Below are 14,007 nucleotides of genomic sequence, written 5' to 3'. Positions count from 1 at the left end.
CAACATAGAATTCTTAGCATACACCCTTTAGATCTCTTTCGGGTTTACCAATTTTGATCAAATCCATTTTATTTTATTATACCAAATGGACATTGAAACAAACCCAAAAATCATGGTCATTTATTCTATTTAAATAATTTTGTATGCTTTGAGAAGTATTATCCATAAACTTCTATTAATTTGATGTCCAACCGTCCTCAATCAATTAAGGTCATGCTTTTCTATTTACCACTAGGTCGACCTATGATGATTGAAATTTAATACACATTTTAAAGTTTGTTTTTAAATATTACTGATCACAAATTACAAGTTGTGTCTAAAAAATTCCAAGTTTAAGGACTTAAACACACTTTACTTTGGAAGTGCACACAAATCTACATGTTTTATACAACAATTACATGAATAATGAGATATCCAACCTCCAATCCATAAAAAGAAGATAGGTACATGACAATTATGTCTATGTAATAAATACACTATAAATTATTTAAGATGAACAACACACACACACACACATATATATATATATATATATATATATTTGTGTGTGTGTTATATAATCTCTCTATTTCACTGAAATAAAAACCAACAAGAATTTGATGATAATTAAAAGAAATAAAAATCTTGAAAAATAAGAAAATAATAATAATTAATAAATAAATATACTACAATTTGGCTTCTTCTTTTTTTTCCTTTATCTTGTTTCTTCTAATAAAATAACAATCAAATAAATAAGAATCCTACAAATAGGTGGGAATGACTCAATATAGCTAAGGTGGAGAAATCTCTTCACACTTCGTTAATCTTACATTATCAATAATTCTTTTTTACCTCACTTTAAACTGAGTTCCTATTAACTTTAATATCGTTCTCTAATTGGAATGTTTTGTAGGTCAGATTGAATTGAACACTTTTAGATAATTCTATCATTCTTATTATAAACTTATTCAATCCAAATAATCTTTATTACAAAAAAGAAACTAATCCAACCCATTTTAAAAGTAAAAATATGAGTTGAATTGATTCAAATTATTAGGATAATTTATTTATTTAATTTTATAAAAATAAGTAAAATGTTAATATCTAAAGTTTTATTTAATTATTTTCATAGATTGAACCAAAAATTTAATCTCAAATTTCAAAATTTTATTTTTAGAAGTTGTTGAAGAATAAATAAGTTTAAAAAAACTGTGAATTTAAATAATGTATTTCATAAGTTAAATACATAACTTCAAAATTTAGTAATAAGTCCAAATTGGATTAGGTTATTTTAAGTGAACCCACCAATTAACTCCAGCCATAGAATTTTCATTATTTGAACGTAACACAACTCAGGAGTTGAATTGAATTGGTTGAATTTCTTTTGAGATCATTGAATCTTTTGAACATCCCTATTCTGTAGTCAAAACATATGAAAGTAAAAATAAAAAATGAAGTTACACATGGAGAGTAACGTGTAGATTCGGGACAAGACCCATTTTTTGTCGTTAATAGGGAAAAGAAAGTATAGAGGAATGAGTCAAAAAAGAAATGATGATGAATCAAAGGGAAGAGGATTGGGCAATATTTCCCTAATACATGGGGAAATAAAAAGAAAAAGGAAAATTATATAGTTATATATATGAAATTGTATGGATAATAATGCATATAGATGTATTTTAGGGTTAGGGTTTGGTTGATGTCCTTTCACAAATTGCTTTTTGCAGTCTCCTCTTATACAAAATGTTTCTTTTATAATCTCTCTCTTTTTCTTCTCTTCTTCATTCTCATTGGTAGATCAGATCCCTCTCTACCACACCCAAATCCAAATCCTCACTCTCTATCAAATATCAATATCAAAATCTTTCTTACTGTTCATTTTCAACCTTTTATAATCATATCCAAATTAAAGAACTCCTACATGCTCTATAATATCTAGGGTTTCCAATCCCATTTCTTATATGTATACATCAACTACTCCTGCCCATCTCCTTCTTAATATTATATTGTTTACACTTTGAACTGACTTCATTTTTGGCTTATTTGTTTTTCACTTTGAAGATCTTACGTAGTAGTATTTATAGAATACTTGAGTTAGTTTGTCTATCATCTAATCGTTTTGAGATGAAATCTCATGTTTATCAAGTAGTGGACTTTTGAGAGCACTGATGCACTATATATCATTTTCTTCACAATTAAGCGTGCTTCGTGTTGTATGTTTTTAAAATCTAGTATTGGGCTGCAGTTCATTACTAAAATTCCCTCTGAAATAATTTGATAAAAAAACTAATTTTGAAAAAAAAAAAAATCAACTCTCCAACTTAGTTTCTAAGTAAAATCAAGATTTATTACGTGAACTTTGAGGTTTATGTCTGTTTAGCTTCTTAATTTTATAGGTGGCTTTAAATTAAACTTTGGCCCTTCAACATGTTTGGTTATTAAAAAAACAATTGATATATCATACATAAGTATAAATTTGATGTTTAGCGTTCTAAACTAACGTGAGTTATACCATATTGATAAATTGCACTACGTACTCCAAAGGAGTTATTACAACAAGAAGGAAGACAAAGATGATTCAAGAAAATACTTTTACATTACATCTTCAAAAGGCGCTAATGCATGTACAAGATGTGACCAAAACTTTTTAGTCCAAATCTATTTATAGTGTAATTAAAATGAGATAAGAATAGAATGGAAATAGTCATATTTATGGAAGATGACATTGCTTTGTCTAAAGTAGTGACTGCTTCGAGAGTCATAATATTAAACATCCTCAAACATGTTCATCAAGCTTGCTAGCTTCAAGAGATGATATATTTTTAAGACAATTTATAGCAATTCTATCTTTCTTTTTCTTTTTTACTTTTGCATATATCTTGACGTCTCAATTGATGTGCGATTGAGTTTTATTTTTCCAAGATCATTTTCAAATCTTACGTAGTAGATAGGTTTAATGATTAAGTCAATTTTTTGGATTAGTCCTAACCAAATTAAACTAATTTAGAGTGAATTGTCTCAAGATCTATATATGATCATCAGACTCTTAATTTGATAAGAGTTATTCATTTTTTTTAAAAAAAGAATCAAGTTCTTGTTTGGAATCATTCTTTAAGTTAATTAACGTTACTGTGAGTATTGAATCCTACAAACTCAAATTTTATATAAATCCAAGGATATTGGGAGCTTATTATAAGCTTTTGATTTTATATATAGTAGATATGTGAATTGAAAGATTTATATCAAAAGTTTGAGCACCATATTGAGTACATAACCGTCTCAAATAAAATTTATAAAATTGCTTGAGGAATGGATTGTTTTTTTTCATTTTGTATTAAAAACTATTTTTTAGTTGGAAGTAGACATCAAATAAAATTTGTATATATATATGTAATCGATTGAATTATGGTCCTATTGAAGAGAAGGTTAGTGGGGAATGAATTTGAGATTGAAGAAATTTGATTATAATAATGATGATAATAATAAAACAATAAGAAAAAAAGAAAAGGAATTTGTTTTGAATTATGGCAAAAATAGGTATCACATGAGTTGGTCAATGGAAGAAAAAGGTAAAATACAGAGAGATGTGTAAGATTTGTAATTAGAAGTGTACTGAAAAAGTGAAAGAAGAAAAATGAAGAAATATTAATGAATTTCCCTTTTTGTTTGTTTATGGTATGTCTGTTGTGGAAATATAATTGTCCTTTTCTACTTGTCTTAGTAGTTTGCATTTATTAGATTTTGGAACGGAACTTACTTTCAATCATACCTTATTATAATAATTCCAATCTCTTGTAATACTCAAAATAACCCTACCCTTTCCTCTTCATATATATCTTCTTTGTATAACCTAAGCTTTCCCCCCTCTTTCTTCCCATCCCCACATTATGACAACATGCTTTCAAGAATATATTTTATCTGCCGTTTTCCTCATGGGAACGAGGACATTATCTAGTCTTTCCACCTACTACCACAATCATATTTCCTCCAATCAGTTCAGTTGATTTCTTTTCCTAGCTTCTAAAAAAATTATAAATATTACACTTCAATTGTATTACGAAAAGTGTTCTATTATTATTATTTTCACTGAATTAGACTGGTTGATTTTGACGTTTAAGTTATAATTTTGTTTACTTTTAGTTTGCTTTTGAGTTGAAAAATATACCGGTGATTAACATAAGTTTAGTATTGGTTGAACTAAGCGTATCCTAAGTGGGATATTTGTTAATTTTTTAAAATTTTTATTAAACTAAAATTAAAAAAAGAATATATATATATATACACTAAAGATATAAATGAGTAAATTGTGTTTTTCTTTTTGTAGTTTTAGGAGAGTGAGGGTTAATTATTTGCAACTTCAGTTCAATCCAGAAATTGTGACAGATTACAGAGTGCTATCATTATTATCTTATAAAGCTCCCTGTTTTATTTTCAAAATATATATATATATTTTTGTAGGTTTTGATTTTTCTAGTTCGTTGGAATCTTATTTTATTAAGTATAATACCAAATATTTCTTTCTGTATTTTAAGAAAAAAAGTATATTTTTAATCAAATTTACATAAGAAGTTTTGAGTTAATTGCTTGTCTTTAGGTCACCAAATATTACACTTTTAATTTCAATTTGGTTCTTTTGTTTTAAAGTTTATTGACCTTGATTTTCTTTTTTTGCGTTAAATTTTTTTTTTAATTATTGATGTTCATGTTTATTAGTTAATTTAAAAGAATATTAAAAAATTTCACATAATAATTGTTTTTAATTTGTTGATATCAAATACTTAAATGAAAACTAGCCAAAGAAACAAAGCAAAACGGTAACATTTAACTAAATACAGAATGAAAATTAAACTCATTTTAGTGATATTATGAGTAAAAAAATTATATTACAATCACTATACTATTTCAGCTATGCTTAATACTAATAAATACAGTAAAAAGGTGAATTTTTTTCTTAAGAAAAAATACAATAAGTTATCGTAGAAAATTTAAAATATAAAACAAAATATATAGAGGTGCAAGCAAATCTAAATAATGATATCCACTTTTTCCACTAAATGTTGAGAGTTAGTAAAACAGCCCACTCAAATATCATTCATTCATTCATTTACATATTACATTTTTAATCAAAAGATTTAAATGTTTTTAACTTCTAACTCAACAATTAAAGTACGTACTTTCTGAAGAGAAGTTCAAATTCATGGTCCCATATTGGTACTCAACTTAAGTTATGCGTTGTTTGAAATATTGGAATGTAATCATAAATATTGTGGATCTGAGGAACATAATGCATATTGAATCAATAATAGAACAAGAACATGAGTATAACAAATCGAGACTAAAACTCTCAATCCAAACACCTATTTTGGATTACATTACGGGTACCTAAACACACACTAAATTTACTGGTGTATCATGACATGTAGATGAAAAGTCAAGATTTTCACTTGTTTGATATTCTTCAAATTTTGATGCCTACAAGTAAGATGAATAACTGTTCATGTAATTAAGTTCCTCAAGTTTTTTTAGGTTAAAAAGTGATTTAACACTGCTGTACTAAAAAAAATACTATTGAATAGACCCTCCAAAGATGAAAGTACTATGTTTTTCCTCTTGTTAAAAAAAAATTACCAACCATCAGCACATTCATCCACGTGATAAAAAAAACAGTAATTCTTGTGAAAAAGAACAACTTTAAGAATGCACTAAGGAGAGAAACATCAAACAATGGACCTTCACAAAATCATTCTAGTTTGCCTTTTCTTACAAAGAAAAGTACGTACTATATTTTCCTTCTCGTGAAAGAAAATTACGAATCATCAGCATGTTTATCAAGATGATGATAATAGTTCCTGTAGAACCGAAGCTTATCATATCTATGACCAAGATGGGGCTCCAATCAAGAATAAGAATCTCAATCCTAATTTTCCACAGTAACATGATGTAACAAAAGGTAAAAGAACTTCGTTTTTTCGTTACCTTAGTGAGCTATAGAGCATCATTCATGAGTTTCTCCGTAAGAGCTTTGGGAAGTCCCATCACTGTGTCAGTTGAACCTACCTGTCATGCACCAAAATGGTTTCAGGTTTTGATAGATAGATATGCCTATACAAAGGGAAAAATGTAAAGGCAATCTTGCTTTACGAGTACTTTGCTGTGAACTATGAAGTCTCCAAACCTATTTGATTCTTTTAGGTACTAATGTAATGTGAACTTCACTCACATAGTTGAAGTCAAGGCCTAAAGTGTCAGGATCATCATTCATTTCATAGTGATATCAAAAGGAAAATGTTCACGAAGACCATACACTTGTTTGAACTAACAGGCCAGAATTAGGTAGATTTAAGGCTAAATTATAAATTTGGTCACTGTAATTTGAAAAAAAAAAGTCGGAACTTCAGTTCTTATGGTTTTATAAAAGCTCACAAATAGTCTTTATAATTTGACAAAATTCTCATAAATAGTCTTTACGAAGGTTTTAACTAACATGTGGACTAAATTCAACTTATAAATCATAGAAACTAAATTCTAGCTTTTTTTTCAAACTATAAAACTAAATTTGCAATTTAACCTAGATTTATCGCGTATATGGTAAATATAAAGTGGAATAGCAAAACATACCGTTACTAGGCATATTTGTATTTTCCTATTTACAACCAAGGAAATAAACAAATAATTCAGTCCCAAGCAAGTTCAGCATAATTTTTTCCATAAAATACAACTTTGTCACGTATTTTGATGAACATAAATTAATGATGTACATGTAAATTAAGGGAGTACTTAAATAGATCTGTCAGGCAGGGCAAATTTCTTGTGTTATTCGTTGATAGAGTAAATTTATAACATTGACAAAGTGCTTGACTTCCTCATCTGATCGTGTGTAATATGGTATTAAAAGCTACGTTAATGTTTCAGTATGTGATTCATTCATCCTACGAACCAACTAATGCAAAACCAAAAACAAAGTTACAAAACTCAAGTTACTATAATCTCCTTTCAGGTCCATGACTCAATTTGTGCGGCATTCTTTGTATAGATTATCAAGAAGACAACAAGAGAACACAATGTTCGAACATGTACAAAAGCATATCAGTAGAACTATATTACTAACCACTGCCTCAACCAATGGCAAAGTCAGTGGATGCTCCAACATCAGACCCCCAGCTACTTTGAATGTAACGTCATCTTCAATCTGATCCAGTTTACCATCAATAAGACTTGAAAATAGTACAAAACGAAAAGCATAACAACTACGGAAAGTGATCCAAGTAGACAATATTCCAGCGTTTACCAGGGTATCTATAATCTCCTCTGGTATGTCATAGAAATAAACCTTCAGCACAAAATTAGTCCACATTATTCAACTTGCCGTTGAATCATGTAAAAGTTGTCCCTGGGTTAAGTGAGGACAAAATGTGAGTTGAAGCTTATTATACCTCTGCCTCTTCCCATCCCCCTTTTCTTGTTCCTGTCATAAGGTTGGTTACAAGTACAGAACCTACAACAGAAGCATGACTACCAGAATAGCCTGCAGGACGTTAAGTAAATCATTAGTCCTGTTTCAATTTTCAGATCATTGTACAGGAAGAAGTAATAAAGGCATGAAGTCTGGAAGGAAAATGACCTTTGATAAATTTACGAGCTTCGTCCTTGTTGGATGGTTTTTCTCTAATTGTTCCTTCATAGACCACCACCTCAAAATCAATCAAATGCAGTAATTAAGAGTTAAGATACTTCTTAATAGGTTACTAGGAAATAAGGAAAATGTGACAGGATACCATAAAAAAGAAAAAAGGGAGCATCATGAATGATACACATCCCTTGCAAAACTGAAATTAGTAACTTGTTTGTTACCTAGGAATTAGGATGAATCTGGTATGACTTTAAGAATGCATTTCAAAACATTCTTACATAGTTAAAAGTGATTGTTGAGCATTCCAGAAATATCCCAAACTCGCTCTAACTAATATAATCTGAGTTAAAGCAAATACTGAACAGGGAAGAGGGAATTAAAGCATACAGTGTCCGCAGTGATTAGCAGTGTCGGATGTGCATCATTGTTGAGTTGAACGCCAGTGGCTAGAATTCTTGACATAATTGCATCTGCCTAAGAGAGATTGAGTGAAAACCATCAGGGAGAAGCCCTTCTCTTGACCTTACAGGTGAAAGACTAAAAGATATGAACATATATACGATAAGTACTCCTAATCTCTGTTTTCCAAAGTTATAAGATGCATCAGTGAACTTCACAAAAATGTTGAATCTGCAAGACTCTTTTCTGGACTTGATATATAAAGTATCCTCCTTAAAATCCAACTATAGCTTCAAGAACCAAAAATTCACAACAAATGAAAGTCTACGAAGAACTTCTTCCCATTGTCACAGTGGATTTTACTTAGGTACTACTTCGCACTAACGAATTGTTGAGGATCCCAAATTAGACTTCACACTCTTCGTAAGATCGATAAGCTACTCATCTCATTGCCAATTGATTTTGAGATAAAACCCAGAGACATTAAGAAATATAGCACAATGGAAAATCAGTTGTAAATATAGACTATTGATATAGTTTTGTAGTGTATATGTGATAGATTTTATAATATTTGCAATCCATTTAAAATGTTGCGATACACTTCATTATTAGCCCTAAAAGTGAGCATAAGAACCCATAAAGCCGTTGGGTCCAAAAATAAAATTGAGATCAGATTCAAGAATGGTGAATCCAAAAGAGATACAACATGTTAAGGATCACACATTGAAAAAATCAGGAGAGCTCATGCTCTTCATTAGCTATTACGAATTGGTTTGAAATGGAACATCATATAATAAAATGCAGGGTAGCACAAGATTGAAGGGTTGCATGTACAACCTTTCACCATTCAAATTCAATGATGAAACAGCTAGAAATTAGAGCAAAACCAAATAGTTCCTAAAGGGATATTAGAACTACAATAATACAGTAGCTAAGTAAATAAAATAAGCACACCTTTGCCTCAGCCAGAGCCACCACCAACTCTTCAGGCCTTTCCTTCCTAATCGCTTTCTCATCAATGTCCGCCGTCTAAAATAGACTAAAACAAATCAAACTTCCAACAACTAAAACGAGAAGGATAAGGAATATGTAAGAAGAAAATTCACCATTATAGTGAACTCGTATCCCATTTCCGACAGAATGCGCCGACGAGCCATTGACGATGAACCTAATATTATCTGCATATAAATCACAACATCACGAAATGCAAGAAAGAGAAAAGAAGTTGAAGAATATAGAGAAGTAAAAGGTGAAAAACCTGAAATGGTGATTTGGGTGCAGCCATTTCTCTGCAATCTCGTATTTTAGTGGATATGCGACGGATAAGATTTGGAGTTTGAACCATTAGAGAGAACCAATTTACCATAACTGAAACTGGGGAACGGCCACTTGCTTGTCTTTTTCCCTTTTCTAACTTGAAAATACAATATCTTCAATCCTAACTACAGAAATTTGACTCTAAATTTAACGGTTTTTTCCCTTCCGATCACCAAAATAAAAAAAAAATCTTTAATTTAGTTTTTTGACCAATTGCTTGAGTGATATCATCAAGATAAAACAGTTGTTCACTTGAGTTCGAATCTTCCTCTTTTTTTAGGGTTTTGGTTTTTGCATTTGTTTTCTCTATTTTTCTCTTAATATTACTCGCTCTCCCTCTTTCTTCGTAATGAAGTTCAGTCAGAGACAAGACTTAACTTAAATTTTGGAGTTGATTGAATTTTGTTCCACTTTTTAGAGTAAGTTTTTTTTATTCTTACATCATATCGGAGTGAAATTGCTTAAGATAGATCCACGTGATGATACACTATGATTAGAGCCTAAATCATGTACTCTACAAAGTCTCAATCCATCATACTTTTGCCATTATTTATTAAAATTTACACAATTGTTTTTCAAAATCAATTCGAGAGTTTTCAGCTGGTAATTATGGTAGTTAATAAATCCAATAATTTTGTTTTCAAACTTAATTTTACATTATAGAAATCTCAAGATTTGTGACTGTCTTATTTCAAAATCACCGAAAGATGACAGCATTGGGAGGATTTGTCCAACTGATCAACTTAACAAGATTCAAATCACCAAATGCTAACAATTTGCTAGTCTTGTAATGCACGTGCAATAGAGGATATTGATTTCTCAATGCTATTCTAAGACGTTACAATGTAAACATCACATCAATTGCTTACCCGAATTTTCACACATCAACTTCTATTAACATCTGTCACCTTCTTCCTTCATTCATTTATTTTGTCTAAACTAAATACATTACCAATACTTCTTAAACAAATATTAGTTTTTTAAATTAATTATACTGTTAATGATATGAAATAAAATCTCCCCTGTATTTTATAACAGAACTCATACCTAATTTAGGCCATTCCCACCTTGGATGAAAAATATAATGGAAAAAAAAAATTGAATCAGCACTTTTTGAATACATTTGTGCGAGTACTGATTTGAACTTCTAAACATTTGATCAAGGAAATAAATCTTATACCATTGAAAAATCTCATGTTGTTACTTTACAGGAAAGAAAAAAACTCGATTTTATTAACGGAAGAAAATTAAGGGAATTATCAGAAGGGAGACCGGAAGTTGCTTTTAAGGATTTTGCACATTGTATCCAACTGACAAAAAAAAGACAAAAAGAATAATAATAATAAAGAAAAAGAACGTAATGCCAAAAGGGAAATTTATGTAAGGTACTAAAGAGCAGAAAGATACCAACTTTTGAAGCATACATACAGATCTCGGAAGCATTCACAAACCAAGTTTAAACTCCAATGAAGAAAAACCTTGTGAGTTCTCTCCGCAATAGCAGATACAACAACTGAGCCTATGGAACTACATAATAAACTTCACAAGGGTTTTTCACAATACATTATATATGCAAGAATACCTGATGCTCCATTCTGCCTCTGCCGCCGCCGCCGCCGCCTCTTGTTTGGGCCTCGGATTGTCAACCGAGAGGAAGCCTTGCTATCCAGGCTGATGAGCAAGGAGAACAAGTGTTTTGATTAAATATGTGAAGCACTCAAGGCCATTACCTTGCATTGTTCATTCATAGCTAAAAGTTGAGCCTCTTTCTTGTCAAGAAGAGCACTCAACCTCACATTTTCTTCCATAAGTTTCTGGACTTCTACTTCTTTCTGCATTTTCTCACCCTCCAACTGAGTGGTCTTAGCAACTAGCCTGTTTCACAGCAATCAATTAAAACCTGTGAAAAACAAGTTATAATAGCAAACGAGACATAATGGCAATGACAAGGATTTTTATTTTGGCGGTGAGAGAACAAATCACATATTTACATGATCCAGCTTGTTGCAAGCTGCTATTCTGGATGTTATTATCCAATTTCACACCTAAATAATTTAGAAATTCAGAGAATAAGCTGGAGAATAGACTGTTTGCAATCGAAGCATTTTCCTATTATTGTTTCTGAGAAAAGCAAAGACTGTATAACGAAAATCCATTGTGTGCTGTCGAACTCCACATTTAAATATAGGTCTATCATGAGCTGGCTCACAAGGAAATACAAGTAGAAGAAAAGCTTAGTGCATAGGATATCATATATGTGTGGTGCGAGTCGAATGAAAATAATAGAAGCCATGAGTATAATGAGAGAACATTAAAAATTAAACCATCGAGGAAAAACTATAAAATAAATTGGACGTTCATGATAACAAAAGAAAAGAGGAAGCAGGGTCAAAGCAATATAACGTAAGAAATATACAAACCGTTCAAACAGCCTCTCGATTGTCTGAAATTGTTTTTCCGATGATAAAAGTGTTTCTCTAACAGTGATGAGACTACTGACATATGATTTCAAAGACTCAAAGTCCCTCTTAACACGACACAGTTCCTGCTCATTTTCAGCAGCTCTTTGCCTCTGTCTACACGTTTCTTCAACCAGATCCTCAACTCTCTGCCGCATTTCATTTAGAATGCCATTTGTACCCACAGCAAATTGTTCCATTTCCTCTAGTTTTGATGACATGTTCTCAATCTGGATTGATTTTTTTTTAATTTCCTCCCGACCCAAATGAACCTTTTCCTTCTCTTCAGCAGTTTCTGATTCTGCCAAAATAACCCTCTTGACAAGTGCTTCCATTACATCTGAAACCATCTGAACAGACTTCAGTATTTGACCGATATAAACTGCATCTTGTTCATCTAGTAATCCACAAGGCTTTCCAATACCAATCAAGGATTCTTCTTCAGTACCATCAAATGGAGAAAGATCAATACTTTTAGACCAACCAGACAGTGGTGTTCCAGTTTTGTCTACTAACCCTACCCCTTCTAAATGTTTAATACCACACGAAGAGTGAGCCAAATGAGGAACTGCTAACATTCTTGCTTTTGATTTCAAGTACGTTAACAATGTAGAAGTTGTCTTAACTCTTCGCCAGAGAACCTCTAGCTCCTTTCTTGAGTCTTCCTCAGACCCTTCTATAGAAGCCTTCACCTCAATAAGCTTTGCTTGCAACACACCTACTTCTGATTGGCGTTTTTCCATTTCTTGCTTCCAAGTTTCATTTGTTTCACTGAGCTGAATTTTCAAAGATGATAGATCAAGATCTTCCTCTGAAGCCATATCTGTACTTACAAAAATTCTGTGCAAAAAGAAATGTTAAAAATCAGCTCCCAAGCGGAAAATATTGACATCAAAGAGACAGTCTATTTGCAATCATTTCCTAAATATTTATAACCCGTTGAAAAGTGATTCCAAACAGGCCTAGAACACCATCAGTGTAACACATTGAAATTATGTACATATCATCTAGGCCTTTAGAAACCTCAAACACCAATTTTAACATTTAAGCAACACAATGTCTACCAGCCAAAGGAAAATAAGTAAATCAGCATCTCACGGGCTACATCGGACTTACAAGATACTTCAGAGCACAAGTAGATAATTGAGTATAAATAAACTATACCTTCCTTCATCAAAATTGGTTAAACTAGAACTCACAATCAAAGATCGAACAAACAAAATACGAATGCACCAGATGATGATACATAGTAAATCTAAAAGCAAAAACGAGCTCAAAGCTATCAGATTCCTAATAATAACATCCTTGCAAAACTTAAATCAACGAACAAAAAAGACCCAATAGTAGTCTCATCGGCTCGAAAAGGTCCCCTCCCCCAACACCTCCAAAACCCTAGAATCTGCTCATCAAACAACAACTGAAACCCAAAAATCACCTGATCCTAATAAAAGTGAAGGTTTTCAAAGAAAGGGAAAAAACCCAGAAAAGAACTGCAAAAATAATAGAGAAAATCACAGTGATGAGGGAGAACGAGAATAGGAGGAAAACGGGAAGAGGTTGAGGGTGGAAAAACGAAGCTGGAAAATGAAAAAAAAAAAGAAAAAGAAATCAAATAAGGGAATTAGAAAATAGCAAATGAAGAGAAGAAGACGAAGAAGAAGAAATCAAACTGACCAAAGAGAAGATCGAACTGTCAGAAGAATGGGGTGTGTTGGTTTGTTAGTGTACCTGAAAAATTAAGATTAGAAGAAAAGACCAATAAGAAGAAGATGCAGAAATACGATAACTTAGAAAATTTGGAAGGCCCAACCTCCCTCCCTCTCTTCCCCCCTCCCCTTCCTTTTACATTACTCTTCTTTTTTTTCCTTTTAAAAAACAACCCTCCTCTTTTTTTAATACTAACCATCATCTTTATATTAATTCATTTTGGTATGAAACTCTATATTTAATTTTATACACTATTAAAGTTTATATAATTTGTCAAGCTCAATCAAAAATTTATGATTTAAAATACTCATTTCCCTTGTATTAAAAAAAATATATATATATATAAAAAGTCTTTAAACTTTAACTTTAAAGTAAGTACTTGTGATATAAAGTTAAAGTTAAAGTTTGATACTTATGAAAAACCATATATTACCCAAATTTGTAACCAATTATATGACTATACCGTTTGATTTTATCATTTCTAACTCAAAATGCATCATATTTGAAAGTGAGTGA

The 14,007-nt window shown here is 31.2% G+C and overlaps 2 protein-coding genes across 7 annotated transcripts; both read right to left on the bottom strand.

The window, feature by feature from the left end:
• Positions 1-5,187: 5,187 nt before the first annotated feature.
• LOC101217527 (7-methyl-GTP pyrophosphatase) lies at positions 5,188-9,791 on the bottom strand. Of its 4 annotated transcripts, none has more exons than XM_031884175.1 (10): positions 9,267-9,791; positions 9,115-9,186; positions 8,963-9,037; positions 7,997-8,083; positions 7,601-7,670; positions 7,413-7,504; positions 7,268-7,309; positions 7,088-7,168; positions 5,956-6,036; positions 5,188-5,251 (listed from the first exon to the last, which is right to left on the bottom strand). In XM_031884175.1, the coding sequence occupies exons 1-9, from the start codon at positions 9,372-9,374 to the stop codon at positions 5,965-5,967; spliced, it is 699 nt and encodes a 232-aa protein (XP_031740035.1). In that variant the 5' UTR covers positions 9,375-9,791; the 3' UTR covers positions 5,188-5,251; positions 5,956-5,964. The 4 variants fall into 4 exon arrangements, with proteins under 4 accessions (XP_031740035.1, XP_031740034.1, XP_011653159.1 ...); XM_031884174.1 differs by lacking the exon at positions 5,188-5,251 and adding an exon at positions 5,253-5,451; XM_011654857.2 differs by lacking the exon at positions 5,188-5,251 and adding an exon at positions 5,593-5,828 and having other exon boundaries at positions 9,267-9,789.
• Positions 9,792-10,683: 892 nt separating this feature from the next.
• On the bottom strand, positions 10,684-13,689 carry LOC101204866. 3 transcript variants are annotated; one of them, XM_031884172.1, is made up of 4 exons: positions 13,459-13,636; positions 13,300-13,361; positions 11,746-12,624; positions 10,684-11,200 (listed from the first exon to the last, which is right to left on the bottom strand). In XM_031884172.1, the coding sequence occupies exons 3-4, from the start codon at positions 12,603-12,605 to the stop codon at positions 11,026-11,028; spliced, it is 1,035 nt and encodes a 344-aa protein (XP_031740032.1). In that variant the 5' UTR covers positions 12,606-12,624; positions 13,300-13,361; positions 13,459-13,636; the 3' UTR covers positions 10,684-11,025. The 3 variants fall into 3 exon arrangements, with proteins under 3 accessions (XP_031740032.1, XP_004146499.1, XP_031740033.1); XM_004146451.3 differs by lacking the exon at positions 13,300-13,361 and having other exon boundaries at positions 13,459-13,689; XM_031884173.1 differs by lacking the exon at positions 13,300-13,361 and having other exon boundaries at positions 13,513-13,650.
• Positions 13,690-14,007: the final 318 nt, after the last annotated feature.

Source organism: Cucumis sativus, chromosome 4 (genome assembly GCF_000004075.3).
Source record: "Cucumis sativus cultivar 9930 chromosome 4, Cucumber_9930_V3, whole genome shotgun sequence".
NCBI lineage: Eukaryota > Viridiplantae > Streptophyta > Magnoliopsida > Cucurbitales > Cucurbitaceae > Cucumis > Cucumis sativus.
The sequence above is the reverse complement of the archived record's forward strand: the minus strand, read 5'-3'. Positions and strand labels throughout refer to the sequence as shown.

Excerpts from the sequence above, each read along its gene's own strand:
- LOC101217527 (XM_031884175.1), bottom strand. The coding sequence starts at position 9,374 with ATGGTAAATTGGTTCTCTCTAATGGTTCAAACTCCAAATCTTATCCGT. Across the intron at positions 9,038-9,114 it reads GATACGAGTTCACTATAATG|ACGGCGGACATTGATGAGAA; the intron begins GTGAATTTTCTT and ends AGTCTATTTTAG. Across the intron at positions 7,169-7,267 it reads AGGAGATTATAGATACCCTG|ATTGAAGATGACGTTACATT; the intron begins GTAAACGCTGGA and ends AAACTGGATCAG.
- LOC101204866 (XM_004146451.3), bottom strand. The coding sequence starts at position 12,605 with ATGGCTTCAGAGGAAGATCTTGATCTATCATCTTTGAAAATTCAGCTC. Across the intron at positions 11,201-11,745 it reads ATCGAGAGGCTGTTTGAACG|GCTAGTTGCTAAGACCACTC; the intron begins GTTTGTATATTT and ends GCTGTGAAACAG.